General features: G+C 56.8%; 1 protein-coding gene across 7 annotated transcripts in view; it reads right to left on the bottom strand.

Annotated features, from left to right (window-relative positions):
• AKAP9 (A-kinase anchoring protein 9) overlaps positions 1-18945 on the bottom strand; it is a 91299-nt gene that overhangs the window by 64997 nt on the left and 7357 nt on the right. For 6 of the 7 annotated variants that reach the window (XM_038767687.1, XM_038767688.1, XM_038767694.1 and 3 more), the window contains exons 2-8: positions 12920-13150; positions 11699-11743; positions 8567-8617; positions 8031-8207; positions 5832-5987; positions 4824-5021; positions 797-3055 (exon numbers count right to left, since the gene is read on the bottom strand). In XM_038767687.1, the coding sequence (XP_038623615.1) occupies positions 797-3055; positions 4824-5021; positions 5832-5987; positions 8031-8207; positions 8567-8617; positions 11699-11743; positions 12920-13150 (3117 nt within the window). The remainder of the gene's footprint in view (positions 1-796; positions 3056-4823; positions 5022-5831; positions 5988-8030; positions 8208-8566; positions 8618-11698; positions 11744-12919; positions 13151-18945) is intronic. The other variant, XM_038767690.1, reaches the window with a different exon arrangement.

Raw genomic sequence — 18945 nt, 5'->3', positions numbered from 1 at the left:
TAGCCTGCTGCAGGTAAGACTCCGAGCATTCCTTCTGGAACCAACCGGCTTCCAGAAAAAAACTTGGGGGTTTGCTGCCCACTCTGAAACACCAACCCAGGACACAGAGACCCACGTCCCTGGGGACCAAGCCGGACCCTGAGTCGCCGAAAGAAGCAGCAGAGAGGGCGGGACTGAATGTCTCCCAGCCCAACACAAGGGCAGTCCACATCTTGGCTGCTCCTGAGGGGTGCCTCTCTAACCACGGCTCTGGAGCCCCACTCCGGTCAAGGTGCCGATGTCTAAAACCACCTCCCCTTAATCACTTGATCTCCACCTGGTGGAGGTGCCGGAGGGCACTAAAGATTCCCCCTTCGCTGTGAACAACAGGCTTCCCCAGTGCCCCTGGGGATGGAAATAAATACCACCACCAGAGACACCCTCCCTGCCCACCGGCGGCGGCGACCCTTTCCACGTTGGGGGACGAAGAACAGGACGGGATGAGGAGGAGGGATGCACCCAGTCCAGAGTGGGCCGGCGACGGGGAAGACCCTGGAGCCAGGAATGCCAGCCACGCCGATCCTCCGGCTAGGCCGCCCCCATGGAATCCACCAGGCCCCCGGAGCCCAGGGGCAATGTCCAGTCTCTGGAAGTGTCGAAGGAACCCCAGGCCCCCTCCCAAACTATCCCATCCTCCTGGGTCTGGTTCTCTCCCTCCCGCTCTGCTCATTGCCTGGATAAGGCCCGGGGGTCCAGCCGGAGACGCCACCGGGTGCCCCGCCTAAGCCCAATGCCACCCACCGGACAGCCGGCATACCTGTTCAGCTTCCAGTCTGCCCAGCTCCCGCCGGAGATGGTCACTCTCCTCCTTCTGGACAGCGGCCCCAGGGTGCGCCTCACTGGCTCGGCGGTGGCCACGGCGGCCGCGACGGCGGCCAGTCACCTGGGGCCCCAAGTGGCCCACGTGCGGCTGTTTTACTGGAAGCCGGGTTTGCTGGTTCCCTTCCCTGCCCCCTGGGCCGGGAGGGAGAGGAGCTTCTAGCGTCGGTGGCCGCGCCTCCGCCGCCTGTGCTCCGTCGCCGAACCCTCGGCTCTCCCGGGCCCCCCGGCTGGGGGGCTGCGGAAACTCACGGGGGGCGGTCTTCGCCCCATCAGGCTCTGGTTCCACCGGCGTCCCGTGGAGGTCAGCCCCCTGGCGCTGAGCCACCGCCTCCAGCTCCCGGCACATCACCAGCAGCTGATCTTTTTCCCGCTGGAGAGAGTCCACCTGCCCGTGAAGCCGGTCCACTTCACGGTGCTTCTGGTCCAGCTGGCCGGAGAGAGCCGAGAGTCTCTCTGACAGCTCCAGCTTCTCCCGCTGTGTCACCTCCAGCTTCTCCATCAGTTCAGTGGTGTCTTTCTCCACCACTTCCCCAGGCTCGGCAGTCTCCACCCCTGGGGCCCCGGCATCCTGGGGGGCCCCCCGCCCAGAGGCTCGCAGGCGGCGGAGCTCTTGGGTCAGGGCCTGGACCTTCTCCCGATGTTCGGCCTCCTGCCGGCTCCTGCCCTCTTCCAAATCTGCCTTCAGCTTGAGCAGGCAGGCATATTCCTCCCGCAATTCCTGGTAGTTGACCTCAAAGTTCTTCTCGGCAAACGAGAACGTGTCCCTTTGCCTGTCCACTTCCTCCTTCAGTTGGGCGCACTGCTGGGTGAGGCGCCGGTTCTCCTCGGTCAGGCCCAGGACCTCCTCGGGCCCATCACCGTCTCCGACCCCGGGCCGGCTGAGGCCTTCTCGGAGGAGGGCTTCTTTTTCCCTCAGCTCCTTCTCCAGCAGCTCCGCCTTCAGCTGCAGCTCCTGGACCTCCAGCTCCAGGGTTCCCTTCTCGTTCTCCCCCCGGCGGAGTCCCTCGACCTCTTTCTGCAGCTCCCGGAGCCGGAGGGCTGTCTCCTCCGCCTCTGACGTCCCCGGGGACTGCTGCACCTCTCTCAGGGCAGACAGCTCCAGGAGCAGCTGGTTCTGCCTGGTGACCAAGCCGTCCTTCTCCAGCTGCAAGGCTTCCAACTGCCGGCGCATCTCAGCCCGCAGCCCTTCCAGCTGCTGCTCGTGGTGGAGGCCCAGGCTCTCCTTCAGCCGGGCCACGTTGGCCCGGTGCTCCCCTTCCAGATCCTCCCTCAGCCGCGAGAGCTCTTCCTCGTGGCGGAACAGAAGCTGCGTCCTCAGGCTGTCCAGGTCGGCCTCTTGAGCCTCCGCCATGCGGTCCAGGACGGCGTCCTTTTCCCTCTCCAGCATCTCCAGCTTGATCCGGTAGTTGGTGACCTCGGCTTCGTGCTTGGCCTGCAGATCCCGGGTGACCTCTGCCGCGGTCGCGGCCTGGGTCTTCAGGTCATCCACGGCACTGAGGGCCTCGCCCAGCCGGCGCTCCAGGTCGGCGCCGGCCAGCCGGCCCTGCTCCCGGACCAGGTCCAGCTCCGCCTGCAGCTCCTCCAGCCGCCGCCCCAGGGTGCTCTTCTCGGCCGAGGCGGCCTCCCGCTCTCGCAAGAGGTCCTGCGAGAGTCCGTCCCTCTGGGCGAGAGCCTCGTGCAGCCGTGCGCTCAGCTCGTCGATCGGCGGCCCGGGGTCCCGAGCGGTGGCTCTCTCCAGCTCGGCCTGGTGCTGGGCGCGCAGGGCCTCGGTCTGGGAGTGGTGCTGCCGGGTCAGCTCCTTCTTCATCTGAACGATCTGCTGCCCGTGCGTCTCTTCCAGCTCCGCCCGGAGCTGCTCTAGCCTCCGCTGGGCCTCCTGCTCCGCCCAGCCACCCGCATGCTGCCGCTGCTGCAGCTCCTCCACGGAGCCCATCAGCCGCCTCACCTCTTCCGAGCTCTGCTGCTCCCTTTGGCGGGTCTGTGCCAGCTCCAGCCTGGCACTCGCCACCTCTCGGTCCTGCCGGGCCATCTGCTCCCTCAGGGCCTCCAGCTGCTTCTCCCTGGCCAGCCCGTGGTCTTTCAGCTCCAAGGAATGCCTTTCTTCTTCTTCTGCCAGCCTGGCTTTCAGCACCTCTATCGCCGCTTCTTTTTCCAGCTCTCGGCTCCTCGACTCTTGCTCCTGTTTAAGGCACTCCTGTGGGAAGAGGGAGGGTTAGGGAGCAAGGCGACCATCGAACCTGTCCTTACGTTGCCTGGCTTGGGGAATCTTGTCCCGGGAATAATAATAATAATAATAATAATAATAATAATAATGGCATTTATTAAGCACTTATTTTGTGCAAAGCACTGTTCTAAGCGCTGAAATGTCTGTCCCGAATGCCCATGGTTCCAACTGACCGGTGAACGATTTTCCGGAAGGGTGACCCACAGCCATGGCTTGGGGCCCCTCAAATTTGGGGGTGGATTTGTCTTAAGAGTCTTCCCCAATGTAACCCTATCCACAACTGCCAAATTGCTGATTCAAAATTAGGGTTCAGTCTCCACCCCACCCCCGGCAAAAAAAAAACCAAAAAACAAAAAAATAAATAAAATGGAATTTAGAGGACAGTGATGTTTTTTTAATAATTTCCCTATCCTGAAGATACTTATTGAATGCCTCTGGATGCCACGGACTAAACTAAGTTCAAACTTACCCTAGTTCTGCCCTGGCAAACTGGTGTGAAAACCCATGACTCTGAGAGCACGAGCAGGGCTGGCAGAATCTTCAGGATGCGATTAGGAATGCTCTATCTTTTGTCCCTGCTCAGGACAGGGCCTGGAATTGCTTTGGAAGGGGGGTTCATTTGGTGCCCATCCTAACCTCCCCATTCTAGATGCCCCCAACTGTCATTTCAGCTCTTTTGCATTACCAAATCCTTGGGGGCTCATCCCCATCTCTCCCCGCCACCCACCCCCCTCCACCACCACACACACGTGAGAGTATTTTTGTTATGTACTTTATACTCCACTGCTTCCCCTCACCTGCAATTTACTTTATTCTCTGTCTCTCCCTGGGGCAGCACTGTAAGCATCAAGATGAGGAACCATGTCTCCTAACTCTACCATATTCTACCCAACACATAGTACAGTGCTCTGCACACATCAGACGCTCAACTGATGGACAATGAATTCCCCCCAGTTCCAAATGAAAGCCCTGGGATGGGAGGGGGAGAGAGACAGAGAAACAGAGACGAGAGAGAGAGAGAGTGTGTGTGTGTGTGTGTGTATGTCAGAGAGAGTCAGAAAAACAGAGATAGGGAGGCTGCTAAGCTTGGGATTGAGGCCGGGGCCTAGCACCTAAACCAGGCATGGCCAGGTCACACCGGCATCGATACCAACAACTAGCTGGACTGTCAACCGTTTGGTGAGCTCCACGGATGACTGCATGTGGCGGAATACAGAAATATTTCCTAACATACACACTCTCCACAAAAAATAACTTGCTTGAATGCTAGCTTTTTCAGAGCTGAAATATTCCTATCAAACATGCATGGATTCAGAAGGTCCAGACGGGTGAAGAACGGGCAGCCTCCAGCTGCCGTAAAAACTCAGACTGGGCTGGTTCCAGCTCACCCCTCGCAGGACCGCTAATCGACCCAGGCAACTTCTCCCTAAGACTGGCTCTGCTGGGAGGCGGGCGCAACGACGTGGGCAAGACTGCTGATCAATCCAAGCCTGTGAGGATGGCAAAAGACCATCAGGGAAAGCCTTATCTGTCCACCCCAGGTTCTTCCCTGAATGCCATCTTCAGCAATCGCCGTGCCGACGCCGGGGAGGACGGACTGGCAAGAGCTCCCGGAGCCGTCTACTGAGGGGAGCCCCCCACAGCACTACCAGTGGGTAGAGCTGCTTCGGCATCCATCTCCGCCCCGCCACTCTCTCAGACCCAGTGTTCGGGAAGCGTGACCGGCGGAAGGACCTACCGTTTCAGTACTTCTGATTTTCTCTTCCAAGATCGCAATTTCCTTTTGGAATTCTTGCTGCTGCTTCTGACAGTCCACAAGCCGGCGGCCTTGCTCCTCCAGCTGCTGCTGCTGCATCGCGGCCTGCTGACGGGCTTGCAGCAAGTCAGCGGCAGTGCTACTGTGGGTGCTGTTTCGCAGCGTCTCGCTTGCCTGTAACTGAAGCACAACGGCAAGAGGCTGGGGTTAAGGATCCGCGGGGCCGGGGCCGGGATTAAGGACCGGGCTCTGGGGCAGGGTAGGAGGTGATCTGCCTTTGCCCGGGGAAAGTCAGGGGAGGACACTTGAGGTCCACACTCCCAGACGGGGCCACTCAGCTCCGGAGGCTAAGGAATAAAGCCACCGGACATGGTGCCTGCTCCTAAGGTACATCTAGGACAGAGCCCTGGAGAATGAAGGGGACTGACCCCCTGAAGCTCCCCAGCCCACCCAGGAGTGGAGGTAAATTAACAGGGCTACGAATGGGGGACCTGGGTTCTAATCCCGGCTCCACCACTGCTCTGTTGCATGACCTTGGGCAATCCAGTTAACTTCTCTGTGCCTCAGTTACCTTATCTGTAAAATGGGGATTAAAGCTGGGCGCTCCATTTGGGACAGAGACTGTGTCCAACCTGATTATCTTTTATCCTCCCCAGCACTTAGTACCTGGCATACAGTAAGAGCTTAAAAGATACAGTTGAAAAAAAAAAATGGGCACCGACTAAGAGCCCAGGGGTTAATGCCAGTTATTGTGCCACTGTGCCCTCAATCCCCTCATGTTTGAGACATGGCGCTAACCTGGCAATGTCAGATGTGGGGTCAGAACTGAAGCCTGGGCTTTCCCAAGTGCGACCCCCACACCCTAGGGTAGCAGACGGTGATTTCTGTTGCCTGCAGACATCCGGTTAGAGATCAGAAGGAGGATGTCTCGTGCCGCCTGTCAGACCAGAGTAAGAAACCGCGCGTGGCCGGAGGCTGACGAGTACCTACATGCTGAAACTGGAGCTGTAGTTTCTGGCTCTGCTCTGTCAACTCTAAAAACTCCCTCATGGTCTCGTCCTTCTCCCGCCGTGCCTGCTGAAGGTGAGCCGTCAACTGGGAGATGATGCCGTCTCTCTGTGTGATTGCCGCTTCAAATTCTTGGAGCTGGGCAGAATGGCGAGAAAGGTCAGTGCGAGTCAGATTAATACACAAGAAACAAACACAAGGCTGTTCCCGGGACACTGAATGAGATGGGTCTTCTCCACACAAAACCTCCTCGGAGCTACTGGAGCAGCAGAAGTGGCCTCAGGCAGTTGAGCCTCAACTCCAAGTGCCCTGTGCTCAGTAAGCTATCCCTCAGTAAATACTATCCCTGCTACTACCCAAAAACAACAGAGCTGTGAGAATGGGGCTTTCCTCATTCACGGTTGTCTGCAAAGTCTGATAGCATCCATCATCTCTATGACACTGCAAGGTGATTGAGGGTAGGGATCATAACTATCACTGTTTTATGCTTTCCCAAGGGCTTAGTAAGGTGCTCTGCACATAGAAGGTACTCAATCGATACTACTGATCGATCGATTGGTTGACCGCCCTGGGACTAAAGACACGAGGCTTAAATAGGTCTCCATGACTCCCTGGCTTACACTAAACTAGGAAGTTTGTACTGCTTAGGGCTTGCTACAGAAGGGAATTGACCAACTAGAAGAAAGTTATACAGTTGCACCTTATTACAGCCTGCAAACAATTCTGGGTGATGAACACTTGAACTTACTGTGCAAAAATTTCATAAGCAAAAGATTCCCTCAGGAACAGCAAGCAACTTTTCAACAACACTTCAGTTATTCATTTTCTGTAAATCACTCAAACATTACTTTGTTTGATTTAAAAATCCTATTTCATCCCAGCAATTATTTCCAGTCGTCAAAATACAAAAAAAACCCTTTGAAATCAGTGGTTCCGGTCCCCCTGCCCCTGACTTCAAGCTTGGAGAACCCAAATGATCACTGTTTCCACCAAACTCTCTCTCCCCAGCTCCCGCAGCTCTGCTAAATCCCATGGATGCCACATTTTTACCAGGGGCCATCGGAAAATAGCCACTCTGGGCCCCCTGGATTTTAGCAGGGCTATGTCATCATCCTCATGTTAGCATTTATTAGCTGCCTATTGTGTGTGGAGCACTGCACTGAGCACTGGCAAAGAGTACACAGAAGGGAATTAGACAGGGTCCCTGTCCCTCGGGGGGCTCACGCACTAAAAATACAAGCAGGGAGACAGCAGACACATAAGGAAGGATGAGAGCAAACAAAGACAAAATCACAGATCAGTAGGGTACTGTGGCTAGAGGAGCAGAATTTCAGGCTCCTCGCAGCTCAGTGTCCACAGTCATAACCGTGGTCTCGGTGTGTGTTCCAGCAGCGGCTGTGGAGCTGGGTCTGAGTGGGGCCCCCTACCAGATTCAAGAGCAGAGTGAGAGGAGCTAATTCATAAAGAGCCACCTTCAATTTATTCAAAGACTCTTACTCTCTGGGTTTTGCACTGCCTTGATTTTCTTTTTTAAGAAGGAGAAGGCTAGATAACTGTCTAACTGCTTCAAGCAAACAGATTAGCTGTAGCCACTTTTCTGGAAAAGGCCCAGTGAACTGCGGATGATCCTGAGAATGGCAAGGGAGATGCTATGTGACTGAGGGAATTAGGAAAGTGAGTGCTCAGTAACAATATCAGGTCCCTGCAGAAGGCTCTGCACCCTGTCATGATGGGGTGAGCACCCCAGCAGTAGCCCTCCAGCTCCCCCTGACACCTACACCCACACACCCACCCCTCGTCCCGCACCCCTCCACGTGGGGGGGCAGAGAGGGCTCACAGAGGTCCGGGACAAAGTGTGGTACCAACCATAGGCTCATGGCGGGGCAGGCAAGTACCTCGGACATTGTCCGGAAAGCCCCATGTGTGGAGCTATAGGTTCTGACTCCCCAGGAAAAACAGTCTTGACCGAGAGCTATGTGGAAAGCGGGGCACCCCCTCTGCTGAGGGGGGAAGATCGACTCCCGGTGAGACGAACCTCAAAACCCAGTGGCCATTTGAGGGACAAGACCAACTGAAGATCCTCCATCCACATATGCCTTGCGGTTTACCGGGACGCCGGCCCCGGCTTCCAGCTCTCCCCTCTGGAAAGGTGCCGTGGGGAGGCGTGAAAGGCGACAGTACCTGCTGCAGCCCCTCAGGGCCATAGGCCGCCCTCGCTTCCTCGAGCTCCCTGCTCAGCTCCTCGATCTCCTGCAGCCTCCTGGCCAGCTCGGTCTCCGCCGCCTCAAGGCGGGCCTGTCCGTCCTGAGCTCCACGTTCGGAAAACACCTCTCCAACTCCAAACTCTCCTTCTTCCTCCTAAAGCAAGCCAGGTCTCTCATTACTCTGGGATATCCCCCGGCAGGGGAGCCGATTCAGGCGCCGAGCTCTGAATCCAACACCTCTCGGGAGTAGAGACAGCACACGCCAGCCAGTGGCTCATCACTATGGCAACCAGCCTCGCGTTCAGAGCTCCGACAGGCAGCAGGGCTACAAGCTCCATATTCCAACAGCACGCGGAGCGCTCCGAGTTTCACGCGGCCGTCTCCGAGTCGCATGCAACGGCAAGGATTTGTTAGTAAGCTGGGTCATTCTGCTGAACCACATCGCCAGACACTGGAATGTTTTTAGTATCACACATTAGTTTCAGGCTATAGCTGGTGACACTGATACTGTACCCTTAGCACATTTGGAGGTGTTTCTGTCCTCCCCAAACTGCAGCCATTCACCTGCGAAAGACAATCGATGCCTGGAAACCCAATGACCTTGAACGTTACCATGGGCTCTGCCCCGAGCAAAGTGGCCTTTTCTGGCCTGCCCTTTCGACCCATCCCCGTTTCGCCAGCCGCCTCATCGCTGTTAAGCAGCTAGGCTGTGTCTTGGCAATTGTATGTTTGCGGAGTTGAGAGGCTCGATTTCGTTTGGTGCATCGATGCCCACTCCACCAGAAGCACCTGATTTGAACATCGCCACAGCAACATTAGAAGTCTAAGCGATTCCCGGCTCAGGGCCAGGGTGCAAGTGAAAGACCTTTTGAAACCACTTGACAGCTGGGGCAGCTTCCTGCCTGGCTGGGTGGGGGTCTAGACTACAAACGGGACCGAGCAGTAACCGATGGCCTCAGCTTCCACTCTCGTATGGTTGGGGTTGACCGGCCGCCTCCCCCACGCTTGCCCCTCTCGGACCCTCGCTGCCCAAGCCCCAGGGTGCTCACTGTCAAAGGGGACCAGGTGACAGGAGCAATCGCTGGGGAACAGGGGAGCGTCCCGCCACTGGCAACTCAACCTGGAGAAAGCATGAGTGCGCCACCGAAACCAACAGTCGCAGGTGCCCATGGCAGTGGGCAAAAGGCACATATGAGAGAGTAAGAGAGCTGGAGAGAGGGCGAGATAGTGAGAGTGAGGGAGCCAGAGCACATCTTCCTCAGCATGGGTCTCGACAGACACGTCACCTTGCGTGCTTGGAGAACTGAGGGTGCTACAACTGCAGAAACGGGGTATGAGAAGAATCACTCTGTTCACTGACCTTCTTCTCTTCAGGAAATTAAAAAATCTACATTCTGACCGTGCCATGAAATTAGAATTCTAACACAAAACATCTGTAACAGATTATTGCTAAGCCACTGAATCACAGTAATCTCTTCAAAGCGGAGCTCTCCAGAATATAACAAACTGCTGCTCCGATGGCTAGTACCCCTTTCCCTCAGCCCAGCCGAGGCTCTCCCCCGGCTTCCCTTTTTTCACCTGCTCCCCTGAGTCCACCGTGCCCCAGCCTGCCGCCAATGCTCTTCCTGGCTGTACCTCCCACTCTCCCCCCTCCGCCAATCCAAGCCCCGGTTCTTGCCCCACTTCCATCCTCCATCTCCCGTCCCCCCACTCCCCAAAATCGCCCTCCTACAACAAGCTTTCCCCGATGAAGTCTCTCTTCTCCCTTAGAGTATCAGCATGGTGTAGTGGAAAGAGCAAAGGCCCAGGAGTCAGAAGTACCTGGGACCTAATCCTGGCTCTGCCACTAGTCTGTTGTGTGGCCTTGGGCGAGTCACTTCACTTCTCTGTGCCTCAGTTACCTCATCTGTAAAATGATTATTAAAACTGTGAGTCCCATGTGGGAGAGTCTCTGTCCAACCCTATTTTGCCTGTTCCTACTCCAGTTCTTAGAACAGTGCTTGGCACGTAGTAAGCGCTTAATAAATACCATATATATTATTATCATCTTCCACAGCTCAGGCCTTGAGCACTCCCCGCCCCTGGGGACCTACGTGCTGCCTTACGTAACCTATTAGTTCACCACTTACTCACCCACACATCCCTCTTTCCATGCTCTCCTTTCTCTCCTCTGAAAATAACTCTGGGTCAGCCTTTCCTGTTAGACTGAAAGCTCCCTGAGGGCAGGGATTGTCTCTTTGACCTCCTTTGGCTTCTCCCAAGCATCCAGGACAGCATTCTGCCCACAAGAGGCTCTCAGCAAATTCCACCACCAGGCTGACCTACTAAGCCAAAGCAGCTCGCTGGTCACTGGGAGAAGTGGGGTTGGAGGGCCTGCCTCTCCATCAATCGGTGGTATCAACTGAGCACTTACGGTGTGCGAAGGACTATACTTAGCGCCCGAGCACCATACTAACCTCTAAGCACGGCCTTTAGAAATCGCCGGGGCTCAAGCCAACGGCTGCCGGGCCAAAGCAGCCAGGGTGGAGGAGGGCAGATGCCCTTACCCTGGGACTAGCCGGGATCTCGCGGCTCGGCTGAAGATTCCACAAAGACTCCATCAGAAATGGTATCCAGCCACAGGATAGTGGGGAGGGGCACTACCTGCTTCTTCACAGAGTGTCTGATCAAGTAACCTCATTGTCCCACCAGCACTTCACGCAAAGTAAGCACTGAATAGGTGCCAAGATTTTTACAAGACAGAGCCTTATGCCTGTTCTTCGACCTCATCTTTGGACACGCAGAGAAGTCTGAATCTAAGTCCATGAGTTACGGAAACAGAAGAGATTCCCCACGTCGGATGCCAACTCCCGCCTGCTGCGCTGAGGAGCAGGGAGCCCTGGACAAGGCAAAAGGGCCCTCACCCACAAGATAGTTTCAGAGGAGGTGTGTACATGGGGTGCGCATGCTCGCATATGGAGGTCTGGGGTGGACACGTGGCCAAGTATGTGAGAGGTGCATGCTCAAACTTGATTTCCCTAGGATCCACTCCTCCCCAAACAACTGGTACTGCCTCTTTGTTGTCAATCTTCTGCCACCCCCATTTTTAGGTCTCTGCACACGCCACTAAGGGAGCTGTTGTTTCGCTGACACGCTCGGGACCCTCTGACGTATCTGCCGGGGGTTAGATGTGTGGCCGTCATCGCCGGAATGGCAGAGTGGGAGGAAGCAGTCCCCGCCCCACCCCACCACCACAGGGAATGGAAAGGGTAGAGGAGCTTGGGGTCAGCTGGCCCCTGGGGTGGGGGGGCATGTCTCCAGCTAGCCCCAAGCTGAAAGGAAGTGAGAAGTGGCTACGAGAAGAGGAAACTCACCGAAGGAAGACTAATTGGATTTCGCAGAAAAGCACTGGGCCCCCATCCCTCCCCACCCCTCAAAACCCCTTGATCCCTGCCCATCTGCACCTCCCCCCTGCCGTTTCCCCACCACCCTCCCTCCATCCCTTGGCTCCGAACGTGGCAGGGGGCCCCCTCACGGCCCGACTCTGGGCCCTGTGTTCACACAACCACCGTCAAACCCAGTTGAGACGTGTTCGGGGGGAGGGAGATGGGCTACGTCATCCGCTATTTTGACATGGGCCGATCGAGAAGGGTGCCCCGTTCTTACCTCTGAGCTGAAACCGTCAGCCGTGGTTGAAATCTCACTCTCCGGCTACGAGAAGAAAACAAGGGAAAATGACCGCGTTTTTGAAAACCTCATCTTTTTTCTTCTGCTCTAACCTGTCTGGGAAGCAGAGAGTGTTCCCTCTTGACTGAGACATGCCTAGGATGCAGTGACTGCCCGAGGGCCCTCTCCCTTCCGGAGAGGCCAATCCATTCTGCCTTCTGCGTCAACCGCACCTTGGAAGAAACCCTTGACCCCAGGACGATGCCGGGGAAGATGAGCCTGGAAAGAGGTGGGTGCCGAAGTCATACCGTGGGTGCCGAAGTCGTACCCCTGCGAAATTTAAACTGTGCAGAGTGGCGAGAGAGCCTTCTCTTCCCTGGGGAATGGAGCAGGGCAAACAGCAAAATGTGTTCTACTCCCACAACTCTACTGTGGTGGGGGTCCCACTGAACCCTATGGCGACCTCGCAAGCGACAGCCAGGATCATGGGGGCCCGCTGGCCAGCCACTGACCCCGGGGATGGCCCCCTCGGCACCATCCCCTCCTCTCCACCCTGCCGGACTGAAAACCATGGACATTAAGGTGTGTCCATGTCTCAAGACCCTAGGACGGTGGTGGGGGGTGGCATGAGCCAGCAGCGCTCCCACCCTCAGCACAACAGCTGGGATTCAGAAATAGGAAGCCAGCTCCAAACTCTCCCCCGCCCATCCCCAGAGTGAGACTTGGGACTTCCAGCCTCGTCCCATTCCGACAGCTCTCGCCCCGGTCTCTCATTTTCATAAAAACCTAATTACCCGTGTATGAGTCTGGAGGGGCTTAAATTGGAATTTAAACTGCTGATGGGCCAAGGGAAAGTGAGACAACGGTAGCCACCTGTACGGTAGCACAAGGGGACCACTTGATTCCCTCTCACCAGACTTTAATCCCCGAGGGGCTGCCCCGCGGGGCCAGAAGTGAGCAGAGCCCTGCCCAGGACCAACCCTGTATCCTGCATCCTGTGTCCCAACCGTGGGAGCTCAACTCTACCACCCTGGACATTGGGGTCTCGTGCCCCCCGCCCCCTGGCACAGATGGCAAGGAGTCCCACAGGGACCCCCGTTCCTGACTCTACCTGAGAGCCCATGGGATACGAGACCAGCAGCTCCCTCTCTGCAGTCCTGAGGCACCACTCCCGCCCACATGTCTGCCTGACCATGCTCCCAACTGCCAAAGCACCCTTACCTCGACAGCATACGCCTGGTCCGATTGGGTCCCACCACGGGCGGGAGCCGCTCGGTGCGTCGGGCCCTGCCCAGGGCCATCAGTGGGCACCTCGTCGCTCCGGGCCCGCTCCAGGCCCACCACAGCTTTGGCCGAGGACACCTCGTACCTGCTGCCTGGGGACGGCTGCTGCTTCTTCCTTTTCGTCTTCTGCCCATCAGACCGTGCCTTCCTCTGCCGAAACTGGGCGAGCTGGAAACCAAAAGTGGGGTCAGAACGGCAAATTCCTCAATCGCTAATGACACTTCAGCCAGTACCCGCACCGCTGCTGACCATGACCCCCTGGCTTCCCTCCCTTCACCCTCCCATCCCCTCCACTGCAGTTGACGCCTCAAATAGAATTTTTATAGTACAGGCTACAGGCCGGCTGTGCCTGGCGCATTTCTTTCACAAATAAAGAAAATACCACCGACGACTCCCTCTAGCTCGCTGCGCATCTACAATGACTCATCGTGTCCAAGGAAGACTCTCCAGTCCCAGGTCCACATCAGCTAATATCTACCTGAATTCTTCACAGAGGGATCCCCCAAATGAGCCCTGACTCAAGCTAGAGATCTGAAGGAGCAGGAACTGGATAAACGGCTAGATGGATCATCCACATCTACCTTGGAGCAGAACGTGACCTGGACACAGTGGGTCAGGAAGCGGGCTGCTCCGAGCTCACCCCGGGCCGCTGGAACAACTCTGGGGGATGGGGGCAAGAGGGACAGCGGACGGAACCCTGGCCTCCCCTGGCTGGTATCACTTGGGGTCTTAGGTCTTTAGGACGGGGCCAATTAGCTCCAAGCTACGCAAGTGCTTCCAGACGGCCTCGTGCAAAGTTCATCAGGTAATAGGCTAGATCGGTTTACCGGAGAAAAGCCTTTCAGAATACAGGTGTCTTAGGCGGACCAAGATGCCGGTTCAAATGGGGAAGGATGGTGTGTCTGCCGAGGACAATCCCATGAGCAGCCCGGGTGGCTCCTGTTGGCTGGCCTGGAATTCTGGGCAACCGAGGGGAGAAGGATCCAGGGAGGGCATCATGGAGCCCAAGCCAACCCAGAACCATCCGGGCCGGGCAGGGGACGCGGGGGACTTGGCCTGAGCCCCACTGGGTCAAGGCTGGACGCGTGGCCTGGGTGGTGTTCCCAGGAGGGTCAGCCACCCCTGCGCTCCCCAGCCCATCCCTGCCTGGTCCGAGCAGATGTGCCAGGAGGGGACAAGGCTTCTGGACAGCTGAGTGGCCGGGGAGGGGATCGGTTTAGTTGGCCACCGCCAACTAGTATCCTTCCTGTTCTTCCTCCCTTAGACTATAAGATCCTTGTCTTCAATTCATGTTTTTGGAATACTTTCACACACATAATACAGAGCTGTGCTCCAAGGAGGTGCTCAGCAAGTACTGATAATGACAATAATAACAACAACAATAATACCAAGTGTTGTTCTTAGAATCGAGACGAAGCTATTGAGCGGCGGATCCTAGAACCAAAACCCAATATGTCTAGCATTAAACATGCCCCGAGTAAGAACGATAAATGGGAGGAAAAATGGGAGCCTCAAAGCAAGAGGCTTCCGTCCCTCGAGCACGAAGGAACTAGAGGATTTGGAAAAGGCAGGTGTTTAGGCCAATCCGGCAGCCATGGAGACCCACCTGGACAGTGTGAGCGACCTCATCGCGGGATCAAACTCCCGGCCCCCTTAGCCCAGGGCCCTGTCCTGCCGGGGCGCCAACAGTGTTGCTGGCTGCTTCAGCCCGCCGCCCACCATCGGGATACTCCCCACTCCCTGGGACGGGGGGGATCTGTCTGTCTGTCTCTCTCTCTCCCCCCCATCCCACCAAGGCCTGGTGCCAAGCACAACTCTGTGGAAGAATGGATTTGCAGGTTCACCTGTCACCTTGCTGTTGGTTCTGAACCTGCTGCCCTGCAGCTCAGTGGGTATTCCTGGCCCCAGTGAGTGGGGAGGAGGAGAAGGAAGAACGGGTAGACCTGGGAAGCTATTTCAGTTTCCCCAGTTTCCAACTGGGCTTTCCTACTGCCCAGATCCTATTCCTCAAGGGATCTCATGCCTCTTGCCAGCTGCCTGGACACCTTAGAACCACTGACCTCATATGCCTCTCTCTGAGGCCAGAGCAGCACGCCCCACCCCACCCCCCCCACTTCCCCTCACCCACACTCACTATACCACCATCCCCCCGGTACTCTGTACTGCCTCAGCCTGAGACCCCGAAAGGACAAGCAGGCTGGCTAGGGGCATGGGACGGGGCTGCGGAACAGGGCTGCAGGAGCAGGACGGCTCGAGCCAACTCTGTGGTGGCAGCGGCAGCAGCAGGGGGAGCAACAGGAGGAGCAGCCCTCACAAGGACCGAGGATCAAACGTCACTCGGGACCAGGTGTGGGAACCGTGATGAGTCGTGACCCCCTGGCACGCAAGAGGAACAAGTCATTGCCCGTCGGTCTGCGGGACGGAGCCAGGCCAGCACGAGTTGGGGAACCCAACGCCTCAGATGAGTCCCCCCCCGCCACTCCCCGGCCCCCACATGAAACACCAGCTGCTAAACTCACACATCTGCTCTGCTAAGCCACCTCTTACACCTACGCATCGGTCCATTGGTCCGGTTGCTAAACCCAGTCATCAGTCCATTGGGTCACTGACCACTGGACATCAGTCTGGAGGTCCAGCTGCTAGGACAATAGAGATTCCTAGTTGGTGCTCACCCCCACGATGGAATGCCAGAACAGTTGTTCCTCTGGGGGTTCCTGTTGGGAGGCCCTGCCGGGAGGCCCTGCCCCAGAACCAAGGACCAGCTGCCAGTCCACTACCCTGCTCTTTTCCTCTCAGCTGCTGGGGATTATCTGGACTCCTCGGAACCCTCCAGACACTCCGTGGGTTAGTCAGTCCAGTTCCCCGGGGCCTGGGCACAGCCTCCTTCCCAAGCCGCTCACCAGTGCAGAGCCAATCGCCAGAACCTGGAGACCCCAAGAAAGCAGAAAGCGAGAGGTATCCAGGGCCCCCAGCTGGGCCCCCGCACTCAGTCCCCAGTGGTGGCGGCGGCGGCCAGTCGGCACGGGCCCCAGCCCAGACCGTATTTCACCACAGCTATGACGACAACATTGGCATACTACCCTAGCAGAGAAGATGGCTTCCCGGGAGTTCTACCCGCTCCCGGGCCCAGGCACATCCCCAAGCACCCGACTCCCTAGACCGGTGGGGGGGAGGGGTGGGCGGAAGGGCAGGCAGGCAGTTGGATAGTCGGGTGGGTGCTCCCAGGGCCGCTGGCAGAAGAGCTTTTTGAAGTGAAGCGGATCCTTCCTCCAAGGTACCCTGGGCTCAAACACAAGCGGAATAGGGATAGGGTGGTGCCAGCGGGCCGTTCAGGGTGCCGCGGGCACCGTCACTCTCGTGCAGGTCCGCCCCAACCATCCCCAGGACTCCCAGAAGAACCATGGTAAAGAATCCCCGATGGAGAGCTTTCTGACCAGGGAACGATGCCCAGTGGGGCCAAGCGGTCCGGGCAGGGGCCGCAGCGGCAGGTGGAGGACGAAGGGCCAGGCCGGGGCCCTGGGTTTCTGCTGGAATGCCCCCAGGGGCGGCACAGGAACAGGCCCACCACCGCCACTGCCTCGGGCTTGATCGCTAAAAAACTAGTCACTATCTTCTGTGGGCAACTGCTTGGCAAGAGGAACAGTCTCCTGCTGGAGACCCAGGAAAAGACAGAGACGCAAGGTTCTCTGCTTTGACAACCCCGGATAGCCGCTCCCACCCTGTCAACGCTTACCCGGAACCCCCGCCTCAGACTGGAAACAACTCTCAAAACCAGACCCGACAACCCAGCCGCTGGCCCTGGGACAAGTGTCTGCCATCACATCTATCCCACCCACGACTGCCTTTACAACAGTGTGTATGTGGTTTAGTCAGCATGTTATGGCCCGAACACTGTACTGAGCGCTGGGGTAGAGACAAGATCACTAGGTCAGACACAGTCCCCATCCAAGACTTTAAGGGTTTCACAGTCTAAGGACGAGGGTGAACAGGTATTGAATCCCCATTTTTCAGATGAGGAAACCAAGACCCAGAGAATAATAACAATAATAATAATTATTAGGGTATTTTTAAGCACTTTGTGCCACGCACTGTTCTAAGCACTGGGGCAGATATAATAATAATAATAATAATGGCATTTATTAAGCGCTTACTGTGTGCAAAGCACTGTTCTAAGTGCTAGGGAGGTTACACGGTGATCAGGTTGTCCCACGGGGGCTCACCGTCTTAATCCCCATTTTACAGATGAGGTAACAGGCACAGAGAAGTCAAGTGACTAGCCCAAAGTCACACAGCTGACAACTGGCAGAGCTGGGATTTGAACCCATAACTTCTGACTCCAAAGCCCAGGCTCTTTCCACTGAGCCACACTGCTTCTCGAAGTGAAGCAGCAGTGAAGTGACTTACCCACCATCACACAGCCAACAAGTGGTGGAGCTCCGACCCCCGGACCCATGCTCTTTCCATTAGACCACCATATTCTGCTCCGTGGACTGGAAACCCAACTAGTCACCAGCCATTCAAGACTCACACAGTAAACACACAGTACATAGCACTGGTTGACTGAACTGACACACCTGAGCCCTCCACAACTTGAATCGGTGGTCTCCGGCCTGGTACCGAGACCCTCGGCAGCACTGTAGCGGTCACCTGCTCTGAGCGGGCTTCTCATCGCTCACCACTGCCGTACACCAAATCTTGGTGGCCTGATGCCACTTTGAAATTTGTTTTTCGCTGACACTGCGGGACAGTGTCAGGGTGGGCGGCACACAGAGCGAGCTCTGTACTAGGCCCCGCTGGCTTCACCAACCACTCCTCTGCCCCCAACAGTGAGGTCTTTATCTGAGGGGCAGGCTGCCCTGTGACCCAGAAGCCTGCGTGGGACTCGGACACAGACTGGCAACTGGCAGGACAAGAATCTGGAGGAAGCAGCAACACGGAGGGATACAAACAGCACAAGATTCAGAGTCAGGAGACCAAGCTCCTGGGACTGCCCTGGACAGACTAACTCTCTGCGTCCTCTTAGAACATCTGCATTCTAAATCCCAGCTCCACCACTGGCCTGCTGGATGACTGTGGGCAAGATGATTGACTTCTCTGTGCCTCCATTTCCTCACCTGGAAAATGGGGATTCGATAATAATTCCCCCTCTGCCTTACAGACTATGAGCTCACGTGGGCAGGGAATGTGTCTGTTTATTGTTATACTGTACTTTCCCACAGTGCTCTGCACACAGGGCTCAATAAATCCGACTGACTGACTAATACTCTGAACCCCACACAGGGCAGGGCCTTGCACCTTATTTCATTATATTGTACCTAGCACTTGGGCTTATACATAAGCACTTAGCAAATACCACAGTTGCTGGTGTTGATAATAATGAGGCATCATTTCTGCCCGTGGTGGCCAGCAGCCCAATAAGCCTGCTCTCAGTCCTCAGCAGAGTGTGAGGCCTCCTTTCATTCATTCAATCATATTTATTGAGCACTTGCTGTGTGCAGAGCACTGTACTAAGCGCTTAAGAAAGCGGACACTGAGCAGCGTGCCTGAAGGTGAAGTCCACGGCAGGGCTCCGTTTCACAGAGGCAGCACCGCTCGCTCGAGTACAACTGACCGTTAGCCTGGTGGACAACTGCCAGGTGCCGCTTTCCCTTCCTGCCAATGGAGAACCTGGGTTCTCCTCCCGCCACGACCGACCGACCGGCCAGCCGCTGCCCGCTGGCATTTCTGAGCCGGCCCATGGCCACCCCGGCCACAGCTGCTCCGTAGTGACCGAGCAGGGAGGGAGTCTGCAGGGCCACCAGCCCCCTCCGGCCAGCGACACCCCCCCCCTCGTTGCCACCTGCTGACCCACCTAGGGCAGTCTCCCACCTGGACAGCCAAATCCTGGGAAGAGATCTGTCCGACAGAAAGACGTCTGGCACCCAGCTGGCCCCTCGCCAGCCCCCGACTGGGATCGATGGAGA

This window comes from Tachyglossus aculeatus, chromosome 2, assembly GCF_015852505.1.
Source record: "Tachyglossus aculeatus isolate mTacAcu1 chromosome 2, mTacAcu1.pri, whole genome shotgun sequence".
Classification (NCBI taxonomy): Eukaryota; Metazoa; Chordata; class Mammalia; order Monotremata; family Tachyglossidae; genus Tachyglossus; species Tachyglossus aculeatus.
This window is presented reverse-complemented; position numbering and strand designations above follow the sequence as displayed.